At 50.3% G+C, this 22,244-nt stretch overlaps 1 protein-coding gene across 2 annotated transcripts in view; it reads right to left on the bottom strand.

The window, feature by feature from the left end:
- FLT3 (fms related receptor tyrosine kinase 3) overlaps window positions 1-22,244 on the bottom strand; it is an 842,728-nt gene that overhangs the window by 515,165 nt on the left and 305,319 nt on the right. For both annotated transcript variants that reach the window (XM_069639890.1, XM_069639891.1), the window contains exon 5: window positions 11,869-11,980. In XM_069639890.1, the coding sequence (XP_069495991.1) occupies window positions 11,869-11,980 (112 nt within the window). The remainder of the gene's footprint in view (window positions 1-11,868; window positions 11,981-22,244) is intronic.

Genomic DNA, 22,244 nt, shown 5'->3' with positions numbered 1-22,244 from the left:
TGTGCTCCACAGCACCTTCTCCGCCCTCTTCATCAGTTGACGCTGCAGACAGGGAGAAACAAAACACAGGCATCAGGGCACTGTACAATGGACACATACACACATGACAGTTGCACATGAGTGGCATTGGCAAACCTCAGACATGTCATCACAATCCCCAACACACATGTCATTACAACTCGCACACATGAGCCATACCACAGCCATATCGCAACTGCCACCACCATCCACACACATACAACAGCATGAGCCAGACATCACATGCAACACAGGAAGTGCACAACACATGTACACACACCACCACACTTGCATGCATGTGTACACCTCTGCCAAGTGTCGCACTGTTCAGACGGGCATCCATGTCACATCTGCCAATCAGGCTTCCACATACCGCTGTCACATGCATCCATGTTGCATCACTGTTGCACCCTTGTCAAATACACATAGATGCACATGTACACAGTGCTGATACATGCAGCCGAAAACAACATGCATGCGTAACATCACGGACATGTCTACTTACATACACATTCATCCAAACATGTGTGCCCACACAACTGCATTTGGCATGCAAGCCTACACACACAAGCACCATCCATGTCTCACACAGCACAGCCCTCGCATGTGTCAGCCCCACGGCCCTGTACACCCCCACCCATACTCGACCCCATACAAACAGATGTGCAACCTGCACACTACTGAATAATCACCACACGCACTGCTCACAATCAGGGTGCATGTACACTCACCGCTCGACTCCAGACGGGTCTGCTTCTCTAGGACCTGGACGTGGAGCGCTGGGGATATGCGTTCCAGGACCCTCATCTGTTCTTCCGACAAGTGGCCCCGGCGCCCCTTGGCATCCGCTGCCTTCAAGAGGCGCCGGGCCTTGTTCAGGGTCCTGGACCTGAAGTCCTCCCAGCGCTTCCTGACATGTTGTAAGTCGCGGACTGCCACCCCCTCCGCGTTGATGGCAGTCACAATGTCAGTCCAGATCTGAGTCCGTCCTTCCTTGTCGGCGCGGCAACTTCCGAAGAGGGCATCATACTGCCCCAGGACTTGCTCCACCAGGACACCAACTTCGGTGGCACTGAAGCTGGTGCCCCTCTGCCTCTCTGGCCGGGGGTTGTCAGTGGTCACAGATGGTGTTTGGCCCGACATGACAACCCCAGAGGCAGGAGTGGGTGGGCAACTGGGTCCTGGGGCTGGGCTGTGGAGCGATGGAATCCCAGTCGGGAGTCTTCGGTTCCAGCAGGGGTGGTCACAGCAACAGCACCCCTGGCTGATGTGCAGGCAGCAAATGGCAGGGCACGTGGGCAGCAGGCAGTCAGGCAGCAGCAGATGGCAGGTGGGAGCGTGCTCGGGGCTCTGGGGGGCAGTAGTTCGGCCTTCTGGGCAGGAGCGTGGTCTTCCGTGTGCTTACGCGTGGCCAGCTTGATACGGAGTGATTTGGCACGTGAAAAATCTGCACGTCAGCGTGTAATTCGAGGAAAGGCCCTTAGCGCGTAAGCGCGTCTGCACGCATACGCATTATCATTGGACAGAAGGCCCCTCAAGCGCAAGCGCCCCTGTGACGTGACGCGTACAGACGTGCATGGCCATTTCCACGTATTACACGCGGACGTGCAGTTTCCACGCGCGCTTACGCGCATGGGCCCTTTCCTCGTATTACACGCGGACGTGCAGTTTTTCACGTGCCAAATCACTCCGTATCAAGCTGGCCACGCGTAAGCACACGGAAGACCACGTTCCTGCCCAGAAGGCCGAACTACTGCCCCCCAGAGCCCCGAGCACGCTCCCACCTGCCATCTGCTGCTGCCTGACTGCCTGCTGCCCACATGCCCTGCCATTTGCTGCCTGCACATCAGCCAGGGGTGCTGTTGCTGTGACCACCCCTGCTGGAACCGAAGACTCCCGACTGGGATTCCATCGCTCCACAGCCCAGCCCCAGGACCCAGTTGCCCACCCACTCCTGCCTCTGGGGTTGTCATGTCGGGCCAAACACCATCTGTGACCACTGACAACCCCCGGCCAGAGAGGCAGAGGGGCACCAGCTTCAGTGCCACCGAAGTTGGTGTCCTGGTGGAGCAAGTCCTGGGGCAGTATGATGCCCTCTTCGGAAGTTGCCGCGCCGACAAGGAAGGACGGACTCGGATCTGGACTGACATCGTGACTGCCATCAACGCGGAGAGGGTGGCAGTCCGCGACTTACAACATGTCAGGAAGCGCTGGGAGGACTTCAGGTCCAGGACCCTGAACAAGGCCCGGCGCCTCTTGAAGGCAGCGGATGCCAAGGGGCGCCGGGGCCACTTGTCGGAAGAACAGATGAGGGTCCTGGAACGCATATCCCCAGCGCTCCACGTCCAGGTCCTAGAGAAGCAGACCCGTCTGGAGTCGAGCGGTGAGTGTACATGCATCCTGATTGTGAGCAGTGCGTGTGGTGATTATACAGTAGTGTGCAGGTTGCACATCTGTTTGTATGGGGTCGAGTATGGGTGGGGGTGTACAGGGCCGTGGGGCTGACACATGCGAGGGCTGTGCTGTGTGAGACATGGATGGTGCTTGTGTGTGTAGGCTTGCATGCCAAATGCAGTTGTGTGGGCACACATGTTTGGATGAATGTGTATGTAAGTAGACATGTCCGTGATGTCACGCATGCATGTTGTTTTCGGCTGCATGTATCAGCACTGTGTACGTGTACATGTGCATGTGTGTGTATTTGACAAGGGTGCAACAGTGATGCAACATGGATGCATGTGACAGCGGTATGTGGAAGCCTGATTGGCAGATGTGACATGGATGCCCGTCTGAACAGTGCGACACTTGGCAGAGGTGTACACATGCATGCAAGTGTGGTGGTGTGTGTACATGTGTGGTGCACTTCCTGTGTTGCATGTGATGTCTGGCTCACCTTTGGCTGCTCATGCTGTTGTATGTGTGTGGATGGTGGTGGCAGTTGCGATATGGCTGTGGTATGGCTCATGTGTGCGAGTTGTAATGACATGTGTGTTGGGGATTGTGATGACATGTCTGAGGTTTGCCAATGCCACTCATGTGCAACTGTCATGTGTGTATGTGTCCATTGTACAGTGCCCTGATGCCTGTGTTTTGTTTCTCCCTGTCTGCAGCGTCAACTGATGAAGAGGGCGGAGAAGGTGCTGTGGAGCACAGCGGCGGGGATCCCACCGCCAGCCGGAGACGCAAGGCCCAGCTCCCCTCCCAGGTTGTCATCTCGTTGGGGAGTGGGGAGTCCGGTGCCGCGTCCCAGGCCGCAGCTGCCGGGGGGAGGTCCAAGAGGCGGAGGTTGGAGTTGGACTCTTCGGCAGCAGAAGGGGCAGCTGGGACCCCACAGGGCCCAATAGGGGAAGATGGCACGGAGTCATCCAGGTTGGTGGGGGGTTTGGTGGAGGAGGAGGCCGTGCAAGCACCAGAGACGGGGTCTGGAGGTGGGGATCCCACTGGTGCTAGTGGTGCAGTGCAGGACCAGGGACAGGAGGCAGCACAGGCCGCCGCGGAGGTGCCTGTGTGCAATCCTGTCCCCGATCCTGTCCCTGCATCATCTTGCACCAGCAGGGATGCCTACATCCAGACCCGTTTTCAGGCAGGGGATGAGCTCACGTCAACTGGCCTTCCTCTGCCTGCGGACGTGGCTATCCAGGTCCGAGTTGAGCCTGTCCTGGCTGGTGTGGCGTTGCGTCAACGGGCCATGCGAGGTGACCTGCAGTCTTTTCATGGAGAGACTGCACGTCATCTCGAATGGCTCGTTGACCACGTCAGCCTGCTGGGACAGGTCACCCAGGCCGGATTCCTCCGTCTGATGGGGCTTGCTCCGACCCCCTCCTCAACTGGACCCCCTACGCGCCAGTCGTCCTCTGTGCCATCTTCCCACCCATCAGTCACCTGGGTGCCCTGTGGAGCTGCCTCTGATGGTGCGGCCAGGCTGGTGGAGGAGGCATCCCTGCCACAGTCGGGAGTCGGACGTCCAGCAGGGGTGGCCACATCAACAACTGCACCCCAGCCGGCGGAGGATGTGCAGGCAGCAGGAGGCAGTGCACGGGCAGAGGCACAGCAGCAGCGGCAACGTGGTGGGAGCCATGAAGGCTCGGGGCCTTCAACATCGGAGGGGCAGGCATCGGCCGGAGGGCAGGTTGACCCAGGACGGGGTGTGTCTTCTGTGTGGCAGCAGTTGGGCCAGCAGATAGGTGCGGAGCGGCGGCGGGCGGAAGAGGCGCGGCTCACAATGGTCAGGGCGGAGAACTCCATGCGGAGGGCCCTGAGGCGGGCCGAGTGCCTCGAGGCAATCCACAGGGGGTGGAGGAGGATACGGCGTCGTCCCTGCGGACCCTCGGGGCCATGGAACAGGACCGCCTCCGGGACATCGAACAGGAGTTCGATGATGCCCTGGCCCGGAACACCACGGAGTGAGCCGCTGGACTTGCCCGCCGCCTTTGTATATAGTTCTTTAGTTTTAGGTTTCCTTTGTTTCTTCTTATGATTTGGAGTTGACGGACACTGCTCCACTTTTTGTATATAGTTGCATTTTAGTTAGAGTTTTTTGTAGGTTTCCTTTGTTCAGTTGGGCTCATGGACCCTTGGATGTTTTGTACATAGTTCTTCATTTCATTGATTTTATTTTTGATGTGACTTTTGACAACTTTCTTTTGGATTTGGATTTGTAGTATTTTTTTTTTTAAACGGACATGCAGCTTCTCTTTTTTTCATTGACATTGTAGTTTGTTTCTTTTCATTTGCTTTTTTTTTTTAATACAATTTTGTTTTCATACTTCACTGTGTGGTATCATCTCATTGGTTTCATGCATGTCATGTTGGGTGTTTTCCCATTCAATTGCAACCATTGTGTGTGACGGACATGGGTTCATTTGCTTTATGAACATTGGGGGTGTAACATGTAATTTCAATTTCCATGTGGGTGAATGGGTTACTTGGTAGGGCTTTTTGGCTGTGGAGGCTGACCATAACGCACATGATTGGGGATTGTGAGGACCTGGTGGAGGCTGCCCATGGTGGCTGGGGGGTGGGGGTGATAGGGGACATGAGTGGGGGCCTGGTGGGGGCTGGCCATGGTGGCTGGTGGGTGGGGGTGGTGGGAGACATGAGTGGGGGCCTGGTGGGGGCTGCCCCTGCACTGCTGGGGGGGTGGGGGTGGTGGGAGACATGAGTGGGGGCCTGGTGGGGGCTGCCCCAGCACTGCTGGGGGTGGGGGTGATAGGGGACATGAGTGGGGGCCTGGTGGAGGGTGCCCCTGGTGACTGGGGGGTGGGGGTGGTGGGGAACATGAGTTGGACATGGGTGGGGGCCTGCTGGCAGGTGCCCCACAGTGCTGGGGGGTGAGGGGGGTGGGGAACATGAGTTGGACATGGGTGGGGGCCTGCTGGCAGGTGCCCCACAGTGCTGGTGGGTGGGGGTGGTGGGGAACATGAGTTGGACATGGGTGGGGGCCTGCTGGCAGGTGCCCCACAGTGCTGGGGGGTGGGGGTGGTGGGGAACATGAGTTGGACATGGGTGGGGGCCTGCTGGCAGGTGCCCCACAGTGCTGGGGGGTGGGGGTGGTGGGGAACATGGGTTGGACATGGGTGGGGGCCTGCTGGCAGGTGCCCCACAGTGCTGGGGGGTGGGGGTGGTGGGGAACATGAGTTGGACATGGGTGGGGGCCTGCTGGCAGGTGCCCCACAGTGCTGAGGGGTGGGGGTGGTGGGAGACATGGGTGGGGGCCTGCTGGAGACTGCCCCTGGGGAGTGGGGGGTGGGGGTGGTGGGAGACATGGGTGTGGGCCAGGTGGAGGCTGCCCCTGGGGAGTGGGGGGTGGGGGTGGTGGGAGACATGGGTGGGGGCCTGGTGGAGGCTGCCCCTGGTGGCTGGGGGGTGGGGGTGCTGGGAGACATGGGTGGGGGCCTGGTGGAGGCTGCCCCTGCACTGCTGGGGGGTGGGGGGGGTGGGAGACATGAGTGGGGGCCTGGTGGAGGCTGCCCCTGGTGACTGGGGGGGTGGGGGTGGTGGGAGTCATGGGTGGGGGCCTGGTGGAGGCTGCCCCTGCACTGCTGGGGGGTGGGGGTGGTGGGAGACATGGGTGGGGGCCTGGTGGAGGCTGCCCCTGGTGACTGGGGGGGTGGGGGTGGTGGGAGACATGGGTGTGGGCCTGCTGGAGGCTGCCCCTGGGGAGTGGGGGTGGGGGTGGTGGGAGACATGGGTGGGGGCCTGTTGGAGGCTGCCCCTGGTGACTGGGGGGGTGGGGGGATGGGAGACATGGGTGGGGGCCTGCTGGAGGCTGCCCCTGCACTGCTGGGGGGTGGGGGGGTGGGAGACATGGGTGGGGGCCTGGTGGAGGCTGCCCCTGGTGACTGGGGTGGTGGGGGTGGTGGGAGACATGGGTGTGGGCCTGGTGGAGGCTGCCCCTGGGGAGTGGGGGGTGGGGGTGGTGGGAGACATGGGTGGGGGCCTGGTGGAGGCTGCCCCTGCACTGCTGGAGGGTGGGGGGGTGGGAGACATGGGTGGGGGCCTGGTGGAGGCTGCCCCTGGTGACTGGGGGTGGGGGTGGTGGGAGACATGGGTGGGGGCCTGGTGGAGGCTGCCCCTGGGGAGTGGGGGGTGGGGGTGGTGGGAGACATGGGTGGGGGCCTGCTGGAGGCTGCCCCTGGGGAGTGGGGGGTGGGGGTGGTGGGAGACATGGGTGAGGGCCTGGTGGAGGCTGCCCCTGGTGACTGGGGGGGTGGGGGTGGTGGGAGACATGGGTGGGGGCCTGGTGGAGGCTGCCCCTGGTGACTGGGGGGGGGGGTGGTGGGAGACATGGGTGTGGGCCTGGTGGAGGCTGCCCCTGGGGAGTGGGGGGTGGGGGTGGTGGGAGACATGGGTGGGGGCCTGTTGGAGGCTGCCCCTGGTGACTGGGGGGGTGGGGGGATGGGAGACATGGGTGGGGGCCTGGTGGAGGGTGCCCCTGGTGGCTGGGGGTGCAGGGGGACATGCGTTGGTGGCCAGTAGTGCAAGTTGACATGTGGGTTGGCTGGGGGGCATGGCCATGGTGGATGGGGTGCCTGCAGGACATGTGCAGGGTAGGCCCCTGTGGTGTGAGCCACCTGCAGGGGCCGTGGAGGGTGTAGAGGGAACACCTGGGAGGGCCCACACGTGCAATACACGCACCCAGCCAAAACGCGTGTAAAACTTCCCGCGCACCCCTGGAATACACGCACCCAGCCAAAACGCATGTGAAACTTCTCGCGCACCCCTGGAATACACGCACCCAGCCAAAACGCATGTGAAACTTCTCGCGCACCCCTGAAATACACGCACCCAGCCAAAACGCGTGTAAAACTTCTCGCGCACTCCTGGAATACACGCACCCAGCCAAAACGCGTGTGAAACTTCTCGCGCACCTCTGAAATACACGCACCCAGCCAAAACGCGTGTAAAACTTCTCGCGCACTCCTGGAATACACGCACCCAGCCAAAACGCGTGTGAAACTTCTTGCGCACCCCTGAAATACACGCACCCAGCCAAAACGCGTGTAAAACTTCTCGCGCACCCCTGGAATACACGCACCCAGCCAAAACGCGTGTGAAACCTCTCGCGCACCCATGATGTACACGCACCCAGCCAAAACGCGTGTATGACTTCGCGCGCACACCTGAAATGCACGCACACGCTCCCCCAGGCACAATCGCTGAGCTATGTATACGGTATTTTTTAAGCGCACATTCTGGCGCACATGTATTGGGACGCTACCGCCTGCTTTCTGTGGCGTACGGGTATGGGCCTGTGCGCGTCTTTGGCCGTGCGCTGTTTTACCCGATTCGATTCCATGAATGCCTGTTGTAGGCGAGCGTCTGGGCGTTCCGCGCACTTGCCTCCTGGTCCTCCCCTGTGACGCCCACATTTTCACGAGTTGTTCCCCATTCCGCGTGTCACGCCCCGTTTTCCGCCTACTTTTGGGATGTGCGCCGCGCTATGTGCGAATTCGCTGTGGCTTTATCGCACAGCGTTAGATGACCTGTGCGCTAGCATGCGGCACGCACTTTTTCAGCGCACATCCCACATTTTGCTCGTGCCCGTGCTTCCATGAATGGATGTGCGCTGTTTTCTGTGCGATATTCTGCGATTTTTTCTGTGGCACTGCGAATCGCACGTTTTCGCACGCGTGCGCCGGTTTTTCCGCGCACATTATTTCCATGAATCGGTCTGCTTGTGTTATATATTGTTAACCCGAATTCCAGTCTGTAAACTAGGGAGTCGTCATTTTCTGAACGTATTGCATGCACCAGCCTGTAACCTAAGCCCGAGGGTTTAGCTCATCCTTTCATTCTGCTAACCTGGATGGAAACATTACCATTGGACCGGTTAATATGTGCAGCATTTTGAAAAAGACCATAGAAGCAAATATCAAAAAGTTATTTGTTAAATTGTATAAAGGGTTCAAAGAGTAGTTCACTGTTAAAATAGCAGTTTCAACACAACATAAAACAAACATTGGCAAAGCCAACATTATTGGCTTTGCTACAGGAAACTGTTTTGGTTGCTCAGGCAACCTTGCTTGGCGTTGACAGAGAGACCGTGGAGGTCGTCTGTGTGGGAATGGTGGACCATGGTTGGTTGTCTCCAGGTTTAGCAATGGTCAACATTGTTTGATCATGATTGGGTATGGTCACTCATGTTTGGCAATGGTCAACCATAATTGGTGAAGGTTATCCATGTTTGGCGAAGGTGAACTATGGTTATGATCATTTTCAAAGTTTGCCAATGTTTTGGAGTGTCGAATATGGTTAATAATGGTTGACAATAGTTGCCAATGATTGACGATGGTTGTTGATGAGCCAGGCCAAAGTACATACCCACTGCCTGACCCTAAAATACCTGTATTTGACAACGGTTGCCAATGTTTATCAATTATCGACCATGTTTGGAGATGGTGAACCATGGTTGGTGATGATCAAACATGGTTGCTGATAGTTAACCATTACTGGCAATGCTCATACATAGTTGGCAATGGTCAACCATGGCTAGTGATGATTGACAATGGCTGGCAGATATCAGGGGTGGTTGAGTATGCTTGATGATGGTCTTCACTTGTCGAAAGGGGTTGGTGATAGTCAGCAATGGTCAACTGCGGTTAGCAATAGAGTACACGCCCACTGCATGGCCCTAAAAAACCTAAGCTAATTCGAATAATACCAAATGCCTCACCCTAAGATGGCTGTTAATTATAAGGCAGCCCAGACAAGAAAAACCCGGTTTTATCTCTGCCTTGACTTGTCAATCCTCATCTCTACACATCTATAGCATTATTTTCGTGCTAAACTAAAACATATAAGGTATGTAAGGAGATTTTTGTACTGCAGCAGTCCCCATCGTAGTGGGTACCAGCACCAAGGCTTGTCTGGAGAGTGCCCTGGCCGGCGTCTTCCAAACCTTGGTCTGCCACGGTGTAGAAAAGGGTAATAAAATGAAAAGGTGAGTGGAGTGCCCGAGAAGCAAGTACATTGTCGGCAGCCCACTGTGTATCTGCATGTGTTGCTGGAGGGAACTCTTTTGGTGGAGCACCATCTTGGATTGAAACTGCAGCGAAGGCACAGAGCACCGTGAGCAGAGTGCCCAAGAAGCGAATGCACATTTTGGCTGTTGAAGGCTGGGGAGAGGGTGGAGCTACACTCTGAGGAGAGGTTAGGAGTTTTATTTCCTTGTCTTTATAAAGGCTCTAATGTATCACCTACGTGTGAAAATGCATACATGGCTACACTGCTCTCCCCTGCCCAGTGTATGCCTCAAGATAGGTCTGGACTATCTCTCCATAAGAATTCTGCCTCAGCCAAAACGGTCAGTCGTTGCAAAGAAAAACTATTTAGGGTCGATGGAGGGCAACCTTAGGGCCATCAACAAATCTAATTTCTCACCTTCAAACGCATCTGCCATTCTAAAAGATTGTTTGGGTGAGTCAATACTGGACAAATATTCAACTCTGTCTAAAATATCCTTAAAGTGAAGTTCCACGGGTGAAAGAGCATCTTGTGATATCACGAATTTAGGTACGGCCTCCACCTCTGCCCTTAATCTAGTCTGATCCTCAATGGTAAATCTATATGATAACATCAGAGTTGAAGTGAAGCAATATTCTCAGAGTCTTACTAGTATACAGGCGGATTTACACCTGTTTCTCTGTGGAAAAACTCTGTGGCCCTCAACTAACCACTTAGCAAAACAAAAAAGGGACCTGTTATGTACACACACCTCCTGACTGCAGACTATTATATGTCAATACAAAGCTCCTCTGGTAAGTAGCAATCTACGCGTCCTTATATCGCTCAGCCTCATATCAGTTTCACATGCATTCCACAGCATGCAAACCCATCACAGTCTTATATACAGCTTCTGAGTTCGGGCTGCCGGCGTAGACTCCAGCTGGAAAATTATTCGCATTTGCCCCCGAAGAGGTCTGCAAGTTTGACTAACGGGAGACGATCAGCTAATGTAAAATAAAGGGACATCACACGCGGGCAAGCTCATATTGCAATATGAAGAATATTACAGATGGGACCAAGTACTTATTTGCTACAGTGAAGTCTGATATGTGGTAACACCTTGAAGAAGCGTAGATTCCTACCTCTCAGAGGGGCTTTGTATTTGACCTCAATTAACCAGCAAACTGGTTGGGAGCACGCGAGGGTTGATGATGACATCATAATAATTCCCTCTACTAGGCAGGATACAAAACTGGATGGCAACCAACAGTCTCTGCCTCAATGGAGAAAAAACAGAGATTCTCATAGTAGGCAACCCCTACCGCCTCAGCAAGCTCCACCTAGAGTACACATCCAAAGTGATAGAGGGTACCCCATTACCATCTCGAACCAGGTCAAAACCCTCGGGGTCTACCTCGACTGTAGCCTCACTACGGGTAAACACAACAGTGCACTTGACTCTTCCACTGCATACGCAGTCAAACGTGTTGCTCTAAGTCGACCCTTCCTCACACCCCAAACTGTATCACTCTTGCTAGTGCCCTCATATTGGCCAAGATGGACTACTGTAATATTTTATTACTAGGGACTTCTAAGAAAAACATAAACAAATTGCAACTATTACAAAATATGGCCCTGAGAGCAGTGCTAGGAATAAACAGGAAATCCCACATATCACAGCACAGGAGAGAGGCCCACTGGCTACCGATAGAAGCCAGAATTCTACACAAAATCCTCACCATCCCGCACAAATGCGTCACCGCCAATGCCCCTATCTACCTCAACTGATGTCTCACGCGCAAAATAGCAACCAGATCTCTCAGATCCAACACCAACACGCACCTAATCATTCCCCGCTTTAAAAACGCCAGAACAGGCAGCGCCAGCTTCCCTGTAGCAGCCCCTAGAATCTGGAACTCACTTCCCCTACATCTACAACGAGCCCTCACATCCAAAATTCAAGAAACTACTAAAACCGTGGCTCTTTAACAAATACTAACATTGCACCAGACACTGCTTATCACACCTACCTGCCCTCCTGTTTCTTAGCCATGACCTGCATAGCTATCACCTGTTTTGTTAATTACGAGCCAAATAATACCACCATTGCCACTTGTTATTATAATATTGTAATTATCTATGTAACTAATGTTTAAGCATCCCCACCACGTAACCCATAACTTTGTAAGACTTGGTTCTGTTTGATTTCTTTCTGTAACCACTAAGATTGTTTAAGTATGCTTGCAACTACGCCGTGATACCTAAGGGATTGGTCAAACAACCAAATGCAATAAATAAATAGATCAAATCTTCTCTTCCTCCCTTTGTTGGAGCACTTTGAAACACTTGTTAAGTGTATAGGCGCTATATAATTGATCAATAAATAAATAAATAATACAGTACCTGTCTGATGGATTGGGACAAACAAGCCAAGCAACCGTCGGTTTGGGATAACTTTCCGATGTACAGTTAACTTTCCGGGAGTACCCTGTGAAATAGGGCTTACTTGGTTTACCTGTAAAATAAGAATGTAAAACTGTTTTCTTTTTGTTTTAAATACTCTGAATACATATGGCTTTGTACTGTTCATAATAAGGCAACATTATTTTAGGAGAAAAAAACAAGCGCAATATGAAACATCTTCAATTTATATGGTACAATATACATAAGAATTCTAGGATTTTAAAGTAACCCCACATTATTGCAATTTTCTGGACCATTTTTCTGTAAGGAATGAGAGGCGAGACACCGACTTGTGATCCCGCTTGAAATGAGGTCTAACAAATTACCCTTTCTTTCGGGAAGACCTGAAAACCAGGCAAGCATTTGACTGATATAGAGACCCAACAGGACAAGCCCATTTGCCCCTCCATAAGAGACCAATACACCAATAATACACAGATCTGTCTCTCAGCCAAATTTGACGCGCTTTAGGCATACGAGTGCTCGACAAATAGAAGCCAATAAGAAAGTAGAACTTTCCTGATATGAGGAAAAAGTGATGCACTTTGGAAACTACAAGAAACAAGCTATGGAGTGTAAGGCGCTGGATATGGACCCCTACGCACCAGAGCCCACACATCAGTGAAATTGTTGGCATTGGCGTAATTGACATCCAAACCACCCGGGTACTACATCCCATGCTGTAGCAAACGCACCCTGAAGTTGCAACAAAGGAAACGTTTTGGAGCTCAATCCAAAAATATAAAACATGATAATATATGAATGGTTGCTTGTAGAGTGTTGCGTGTGATTAGCATGCTGCTTCAGTACACTTCTGTGATAGATGAAGGTTGCCTCAACATGCTGTGTAGAGGGTGTATGTATTCATCAGGCTTATTTTGTGGTGTTCACAAATTGCTTAGGGAAGACCTTCAAAGGGCTTGTTGTAGTCTTCTAAATTGTAGGTGTCAATATTTCTGTCACATTCTAAGTGCCAGGAGAGTCCATAAACTGGTGCCTGTTATGATCAAGCAATGGCCTCCCGGGCAAGTCTGATCCACTACGCACCATACATCTGCAGTCCGTATTTGAGCAAAAGGATTGAGTAGGATGTACATATTTGGCCAATTGGTAATTGGAGAAGTGCTCCTAAGATGAATAATATAGAATTCACAACGATTTCACATGAATCCTCTACACATTGTCCAGCTGATGAAGTGCATTCATTGGGGGGAAACGTTATCCAAGTGCCTCATGCTCATTATCAATACAGACACATCAGTGTGTACCAGATGCATGTTAATCACATGCGTGATGGCTTTTCACAGGTATGATGAATTGCAGTAGCCCAAGTGTCAAACTACCACCATTAGGACTGGGAAAGTATTGTTCTCCATTGTCATGAATAGTAAGATGCTCTGGACTGTGAAGAGATGTTAACACACTCCCTCAACTAGTCTATTGACTTGAGAGGCGTAGGACAGCCAGTTAAAATTGGGATCATTACAAGTATTTTAGTATTTCTAAGGGTGTTCCAAGTCTGGCTGTTGGGTTGATGGTGGTAGGAGCATTTAGTATGGGTGGCAGTTCCATGTGCAGCAAATCTCCATTCCTCAGTAGTCAATACCTCCTGCCAAGGGGAACTGAGGATAACATGGCTGTGACATCTCTCACTGCATTGATGTCTCAGATCCATCCTGCTTCCCACAAGTAGAGAGCACCCAATTAAGGCAAAGGTCTAGAAGAGGGGCTAGGAGGGGAATCTGTGTCTCAGGGTAATTATGTCGGTGTGTACGGTTTGTTAAGAGGGATTTCTAAACTCTGACCTGATGGGCAGAGGTTTGGGAGGCCACCCTAGTTTAGTGGAACAGAGGAACCTTCTGGGCAAACCAGACCAATCTACAGTAGCTTGGCAGGCGGTCAAAACTAAGTCTCAGGAGGGGTGAGAGTGATCAGAAGGCCACAATGAGCACACACAGTAAAACTCCACAGAATACTCTTAGACAAATGTATATCAAAAATACATTTATTATAGGCCTTTATAACTAAACACAAATAAACCACAGTAATAATAATAACACAGTTTCCACACACACTTTTCACTATGTAACATTTATACAAAATAAGTTTAGCCTAACGCTGACGAAAGGGGAGAAAATAACCACAACCTGCAACAGAAGAGGCAAGTTCAACAGAGATATCGAATTAGGCAGTTCTTTGAAGTCAATCCCTATCTTTTGCAATCCAGCCCTAAAGAGCCTTATGCTTGAATGTACAGCAGTGCGTTAACAGCACAAAGTCGTGCAAAAAGTAAAAAGCGGGTCCTCTTCAGGGAGCTGTAGCTGTTCAGGAAGGGGGTTGAGGCGATGAAGAATAAAGCCCGACTCCTTCAGGAGGGTCTACCATTGTAGAAAGAGCAACTTTCGGAGTTCAGGAATAGGTGGGTAGCCCAAGCTAACGCAACTAAGGTGAGTATCTTTTCAGGGATTCTCGTGCGTGAAACAGGTGAATGTGCCAGGGTACCACCGGTAAGTGAGGCAAGGACTCACTGACCCTCAACACAGTCTGGGCCAAACATTGCCAGTCTAGTCCAGTTTGCCAGTAGGTTTCACCCCTACAGTTACAAGTCACTCCGGCTCTCAGCAGCTGTGGGACGGATGATTGTCTGTGGTGGGAAAAAGTAGCCTTTTCTCAGCTCTCAAAGAAAGGAGAAGTATAGTTTTGCTGCAGCACATCTTAAGACACGACGGGGGAGGTCTGCAGGCACTTACAGCGACAATCACCACAGCAGGGCAACAGAGGGGCCATGGCGTGGCGCACTCTCATTGGAAGGATAGGGCCCAGGTCCACAAGTAAGCAATTCCCAGAGTCTCGAGTCTCAACTCAGGACGAGGGCGCTCCTGTACGCTACCCCTGGTACGAGCTTGGCAGTCCGATGGATGGCTCAGGAACACTTCAGAAGAGGCTCTTTGTGAGGGTAAGCAGGAGGTGCCGAGAGTAGTTGGTCCCACTACTACAAAGGGTCGAACTGCCTTTGCAGGCCTTCTTGGTACAATACAAAAGCAGGGGTCCGACGGGAAAACAGTGGGGTCAAGGTGCCAAACCTTCTAGAACAAATCCGGTGGTTCCATGGGTCTGCTCTTTTTTTCAGGATACTTGGCTCCTTCTGTAGTTCAATGTGAACTTCAGGTGATTGACCTGGAATGGATGCAGAGCCCCTTCTGTTATCCAAGATTCGTTTTGCGCAAAAATCCGTGATAGCCAATGGAGTATCTGCTCCCTTGCATGCACGCAAGGTGTAGGCCAAGTGTGGCCCACAGTGGTTCCAGTCATTCAGGCCCACCAGACATACTTGCACCAGTAGTGTGGATTGGGACCAGACAGTCCCAACACTCCTCCTGGGCACTAGCACACGTGACATGCAAGAGCCCCCGAAAGATGTGGTTTTTGCGGGAGGCTGCATACACAAATAAGGAATCCCTGGGTCTGTCGACCTGGGTGAAGGCAAAGGGACAAAATGGCCAAAGGACAGAATAAAAGACTTCATGACACGGCCATTTTTGGCACTGGCCACAGTCTTGGGCCAAATGCGCTAAAATGCGGTATGGTCCATAAAAACTAAGTAAAAATACTTTAAAAGTAAACTGCTGGCACCAGTTCATCCTAAATTTCTCATTTGAGTCTTTTTTCATCTAATGTGCACGAGCCTTCCTTTCCCTGGCTCTTTGATTGGTGATGGATTTTAGGGTGTATCGGGAGGTGGATACCCGGGGTCGCCTACGCAGGAGTAGCGAATGCCCAATTCAATATGCTAAATGACCACTAATTTGATACCTTGCATACTAATATTTGTTTTTATATGTATGAGGGCACAACATACTTATGAATTGTGTTTGGTAGTTCCCTAGGGGCTGAGCTATCAATTTTTCAACCTGATGAAGGTGGTACATTCCTTCTACCACCGAAACGCCAGTTCTGCCACTGTCCATGCACATGAGGTGTGACCACACCAGTGACTAGTGCACGTGGCTTTCCACGCTTCTTACCACTCACGACAGCGGATGGCGTAATGTTTCAGCCTCATTTCTACTAGCCTTGAGACAAGCATTCAAGTGTTGTGTATTAGCCTTATTTACATTAACTTTGAGGCAAGCATTTTTTGTGGCATCAAACCACAAGACAGGGTTTGGGTTGACTGTTAGCCATTACAGACTCATGAAACCGGCAGTAATTGAGCTAGGGACAGTTAGCTGGAGTTCACCAAAGCCAAGTTTCAATGCCCTACCGTTTAACTCAGTCTGTGTATGAATAGATGTTTTGTTTTGACTTATACCAGTTGAATTGGTATTTGTCTAACCAACTTTCTTCATTTTGTAAGCACTCGCTTAATTTTTTTTTGCAACTCATCAGCTCCTTATAATTGTACGATTGTTATATCTGTTTTCAACAGTTGTCATTTCCTTTGTAATATCTAATTTTGTGATGAGATGTTTCCCTTTTCTTTATTTGAACCATTGGAATAATATAACCTAGTTCATGATATGCTCTGGACTGACCTATTTTGGAGTTTTTGTGTTAATAATCTCAATTTAGTATTTGCACTTCTTTAGTATGTCAGGTATCATATGTCTATTAAACGTTATGGTTTATTCAATATGCTCACCAGTCTAATAAACGCTGGCTGTTCATAAATTATTTTTACAAACTTTATCGACACAGGAACACCCTATTGTTTACCTTTAGTCCTTTACTCCACTTAGTTCCCGGAGCTTATGGAGTTCCTCTTTGTTACCACCAGGTCATCCTAGGCACACTTGTACAAACACCAAAAAATCCTTAGACGGTGGCTGGCTAGGCCCATAAAACAAAAGCACCCTGATGCACGGTACTGTAAGGTACTTGGCACATAGGTACAAAGTTGCCAAGAAATGGCAACATAGTCAAAGACTAAGGGAAACATAGTAGTGACAACATGAAGGCTGTGTCAGTTTCCCCATAAAAAATTAGCAGAAACCCAGAGGAGCGCAGTTGAAGGCTTTGCTCCACTGGTAAAAGTCAGGTTAGGTAAGCCAAACAAAAGCACAAAGTTTGGGGGGTCCATAAATGGAGGGAAATTTGCACCTAAGGGATATCTTTCCTAACAAGGCTCTATGCGTGTACCATGCTCAATACACACACACCTATTATTCCTAAAGGGTTGTGAAAATCAGACTGGAGGGCACTTTCATATACTGTAATATGGAGGATGTCTCTCTCAAACAAAATGGAGACCATTTAAATGCCCACCTTCAAATGCTCCGTGATGTTCAAATTATCTACAGACATGTCCAAACCTCAACCAGACTTTGGAACTGGATGGATGACGACAAACCAACTAAAACTCAATCCAAGCAAAACAACCCACGTACAAACACACTTTGGCCAAGGAAAGGAAAATCCACTTTCAGCTGACCTCCAAAGTCAAAAACCAAGCTTGAAACCCCAAGCCAAAGCTATAGTTCGAAGGGGCTCCTTTCTGTCGCATCATTCCATACCTGACGTTCCCACGGAGAATCCTGGCAGTCATCGCCCTAGTACTTGAAAAACATGCAATTCATCCATGCTATACCATGCTACGCTTCTCATCTTCCAGATCAGCAGCGCTGCCGGTATACCTGCACCTGCCAGGAAGACAACTTGAATTCTTGTCTTTGGGTAGACAGGCATTTCAAGTATTGCCATCTGAAACACCCTAGAAATGTATCCGCATACAGGAATCAAGTACTTCCATCTTGCACCCATCAACAGTTCAGGACACACACCTGCCTTTCTCTACTCCCACTATCCCTCCCGCACCACCCCCTGTCTTTCAGAACCATAAGCCTAGAGGCCACCACAATGGCAGAGATTGCTCTATATAAAACCACTTGACTTGCTTCTTTTATTGTTAATGCCCTTAGCATGTTACTCCACTCTTTCATTTATGCGAGAGTAACCAATCTTCATATATCTACTTTACAAACCATTGAGCCACCAGATTCTTTGTCCATGGTAAACAGTTGTCCATGATGAAATGCCAAATAACCCTCAGGAATATTCTCCTCTGTTCCTGAATTGCTAGATCAAAAGGGGCAATGCTCTTTACTGTAGCCTTAGAGCGTGCAGAGGTATCTGCAGGTTGCTTGCTGTGCCTGTCCTTTGACAGGTACTTTCAAATGTCGGCTGAGGTTTTTATTTCCTGCAGCCTGTAATTGAGGTTCCAGTGGGACAGAGCTTGTGCAGTCCCAGAGTTTAAGAATGTACGAGGTTGATGTTGGAACCCTGTTTACCGTGGCGACAAGTGTTTTGACCATAGCGGTCTGCTGAGCTCACGGCTATCATCTGTATAGCGCCTCATTCTCTTGTTCTATACAGACAATCGCCATGGGCTCAGAAGACCATCACCCACTGCCCCACCAGGCATGGAAGCCAACCAGCTACACCCATACGGAAGCAAACCAGCCATACCTACATATGACACAACAGACCCATCACTCCACGCCTTGAGAAAGACCTATGGTCGAAACACGTGTCGGCACTCTAGTAACTGCAAGCAGCATATGGCGTATACCAAAATTGTCTGCCAAAACATGGCAACATTTGCAAAAAATGATAACTGTACCTACAGAATATTAAACTCGACCAATCACAAGCACACAACAGTGTCCTTTATTATTAGAGACCATATACAGGGTATCAAAATACCAACTAGCAAGCGCCACATCCAGCACCACTGTAAACAGGGTTCCAACTCCATCCTCGTACTTTCAAATGTCACTATTGCCTTCATTAATTCTCTAAGAGGTAAAAAAAACTTTCATCAAGGACGAGTTACTTCTGTTTTATACTGCAGAGGACCAGCTGATTCCAGCTGGCCTGGTACCCACACTCAGAGAAGACTCAAAGTCCCTCCCTAGCCATCACAGTTTTTGGCAGCAGGGCTATTACATCTTGGGAAAGAGGTATTTGCCCTGCCCCACTGCTAATTGGCCAGGCAGGACACAAGACTCAGTCACGTGACAAGGATTGGCGGCTATTGAAAAAACGTGCAGGCTTTCAGCCATGTTTTATCAAGGACAAGTGCATTCTGTTCTGTACTGTGGCGGACTGGATAATTCCAGCTGGCCTCGTCCCCACACTCAGTGAAAACTCAGACCCTCTCCCCATCACTTGCCGTCACAGTTTTCGAAAGGAGGACTATTACATCTTTTTGGTCAGATTGGTCACATGTCTTGTTCACGTGACAAGAAAGTTACAGCTATCAGAAGAACTTGTGGGCTTTCAGCCCTGTTTTCTCAAGGATGAGTGCATGTGGTTCCATACTGTGGGAGACCCTCTAGTCCCAGCTGACGTAGACCCCGTGGAAGATTTAATGCAAAGGGCACCATATGCAAGATTGACAGAGAGCAATGGGTAGTCAGAGCATAAGAGGGCTATCACAAGTGTGTCATTTATGAACTTTAGGGACAAATGTTCCATGTATTGTAACCTGTTAACATCACTCAGAACCTCCGATTGTAAATGGTGAACTTTCTGAGCCTGCGAAAAATTATAAGATCTCATTGGGGGGCCCTTTGCTGCCAGGGCTGTCGGCCTTTGATTAGAGAAAGGCAGAGCAGGGGGGCCTCATGGGCATTTGCCCTGTGCCCCACGATGTTGAAGAAATCCTGCTACTAATTAAGATGGGCATTTGTACAACATCCCCAGGCAATTTAAAGATGGCCTCTGGGTCCTCATGACTTGCCGCACCGGCGACTGCAAGCAGCTTTCCAGGCTGCAACAAAGCACTGCCTTCAGTGCTCATCCATAATTTGGGGTTACATCAGGAAGAAACGCACAGACTGTGCCGACTGGCAGAGCCAGCCTCAGGCAAAGGCCGAGGTCTAAGGCCTTAACCTGTCTAGGCCTGTCCGGGCATGGAGGGGCTGCCTGCTTTCCCAACAGTTACCACCAACCATAGGAGCTCAAGTCCTGACATGCCAGAAGATGTGCCAATGTCACCACTCCTCCTGGCAGGTAAGACAGCCTACTGCCATCCATCTCCTCTTACCCTACTCATCCTTGATATTACTTTCCCATCCCCACATCCAACCTTATGCCTCCTGAAGAGGAGCAGTTACATGCCTCTGCAGAATACCACCTGTATTTTGGAAGCCTGAGATTGTGCCATGTTTGACACCCGCAGTTGTGACAATTCTGCTGTGAATATTCGAGAAAAAATAGCCCCTGAGAAAACCCTATCAAATGTATCCCGGAAGAGATGACAATCAGAGCGAGGAACTCCCCGAAGGAATATGAAAATGAGAGAACGAGGAGCTGGTGACATCACGAAAGACGAGCGTGATGCCCTGAGAATATTGGCTGGAGAAAAAAATGTATGGATCTTATAGAAACTGATGACGAAGTTAAGGATCAAGTAAACTTTCATATGTAAAGAAAAGATTGCATGTGTGAGAAGCACTGCAGAAAATGCAAGCTGTTCAATAACTGTACAGATGCTGTAACGCAAGAAGATTAAGTAATCTAAGAAACTGGCTATAAGTAGTGAATAGACTGCTAGCAAAGCCGCCATTATATAGAAGCTGGAATTCGGTGTCATGAATTGAGTAAGCTCGGACCCATGGAGAGAAGAGCCCAGAGCTGGGTGGCAGCAAGAATTAGGTGAGATCGTGGAAGAACCTGGAAGGGCTGTCTGACCTGGTACCAAAGCTGAAGCAGCCAATGCCGGTCATCTATTCTTGAAGGTGGTGAATGTGAGATGATCATCCCTTGTTAAAGTGCAAAGAAAGAACACCATGAGTGCCAAGGCTTATTCATTTAAGGCAATTAAATGATGCAAAATGGACCAAATCGTGGTGTGCTGTCACGTGAGACAAGGATGGAAAAAGAGATGGGCGAAGAGTTCTAGAACGACGATAGTGCATGCTCGCACTCCCTTATATTCTCTGAGACAAGGATTCTTTGCAAGGCCAAGTTCAAAGACAATCTTCATGGCAAAAGGCATGGGTCTTGAGAGATGATGGGCTAATTGGGTGGGGAGGTACAGTCAAGTCCACCTCCTGGCACCTGGGTTTGAGCTTACGTGCTGCTGAGTGAGCCGAATGTTCCAGACATGGCACGAGCATGCCATCCAATTGTAGAGGGCCATATAACGAAGGGCCTTATAGTTTGAGAGCCAATGATATACTGTGAACCTTATAGTGTTGAAGATGACTTGCTTTACAGGTGGGCATAAATTGTCCACCTGACAGTAGATATCCAATCACAGCCCAACCCCTTATAGAAAGTATACTTAGATGTTTCACATGAGCATATCTCAACCCCTCATAGGTTTTTCTTATTTGCCAACTAGTATGATGTCACCTATGATGAATTTTAGTATATAAATGTGATTTTTTTGTAAGATGTGCTGAGAGTACGAGCGAACGTTTGTTGATGTCCATTGTAACTCCCTGTTTTAGATAATTGTTAATAGAACAGCAACCATTGCCATCTTCCTGAGTTGGTTTGGTTATTTGGTTTCAGAGTTAATCTGCATCCCCATCCACTGCAGGCACGCTACCCAAAGGGCCCTACGCTGATGTGGTAACACTCCTAGTCCCCCTCCTACCTGTGATGGATGTGGATGCCTACATTAGCTTTCCTACTGTTACCCGCATCTGCCTCCTAGCGCACGCTGCACACAACGCCTCAGTGCTTTGCTCACTGCACGAGGCGGACGCACATCTGACTCTGCGAACAATTAATATTTCTGTGTAAACACTACTGCTGCTAAGACCGGGCAAAACTGAGGCAGCTCCCTGTTATTCAATGTGTGGCTTTTCCAGTATGTGTAGTCCTGACCCTCCACAGCCATGATTTCTTCACTACTATTACCAGAGCTCCTGCAATTGTTTCATTGTTCCCCATGCTTGCCTGAAGTGAACATGCACGCTTTCTGCATATCTTTGCCATTCCAGTGTTTTTTTTGTCCCACTATACTACAAAGGACTGTTTCTACATATCATGCCTTATTGTATAACCTAATTCACACTGTACCACAGCCCCCCGCTCTAAGAGGTGAGGCTGTACCGGTTTGTGCATTTATTCAAAAATGTTTTTTTAGTATGCCTATTTGTACGACCCATGTCGCCCCCGGCACCATGAGGTTATGCTGTGCCAGTTTGTGCATTTGCTTGAATGTTTCTTTAGCATGCCTATTTGTAAGCCTGATGTAGCCTCCCGCACCATGAGGTTAGGCTTTACAGGACTGTGCATTCACACAAATGTCTCTATTTATGCCTATTTGTATGCCCGATGTAGCCCCCTGCACCATGAGG

Source organism: Ambystoma mexicanum, chromosome 7q, assembly GCF_040938575.1.
Source record: "Ambystoma mexicanum isolate Mex_15411 chromosome 7q, UKY_AmexF1_1, whole genome shotgun sequence".
In the NCBI taxonomy this organism is placed as follows: Eukaryota; Metazoa; Chordata; class Amphibia; order Caudata; family Ambystomatidae; genus Ambystoma; species Ambystoma mexicanum.
This window is presented reverse-complemented; position numbering and strand designations above follow the sequence as displayed.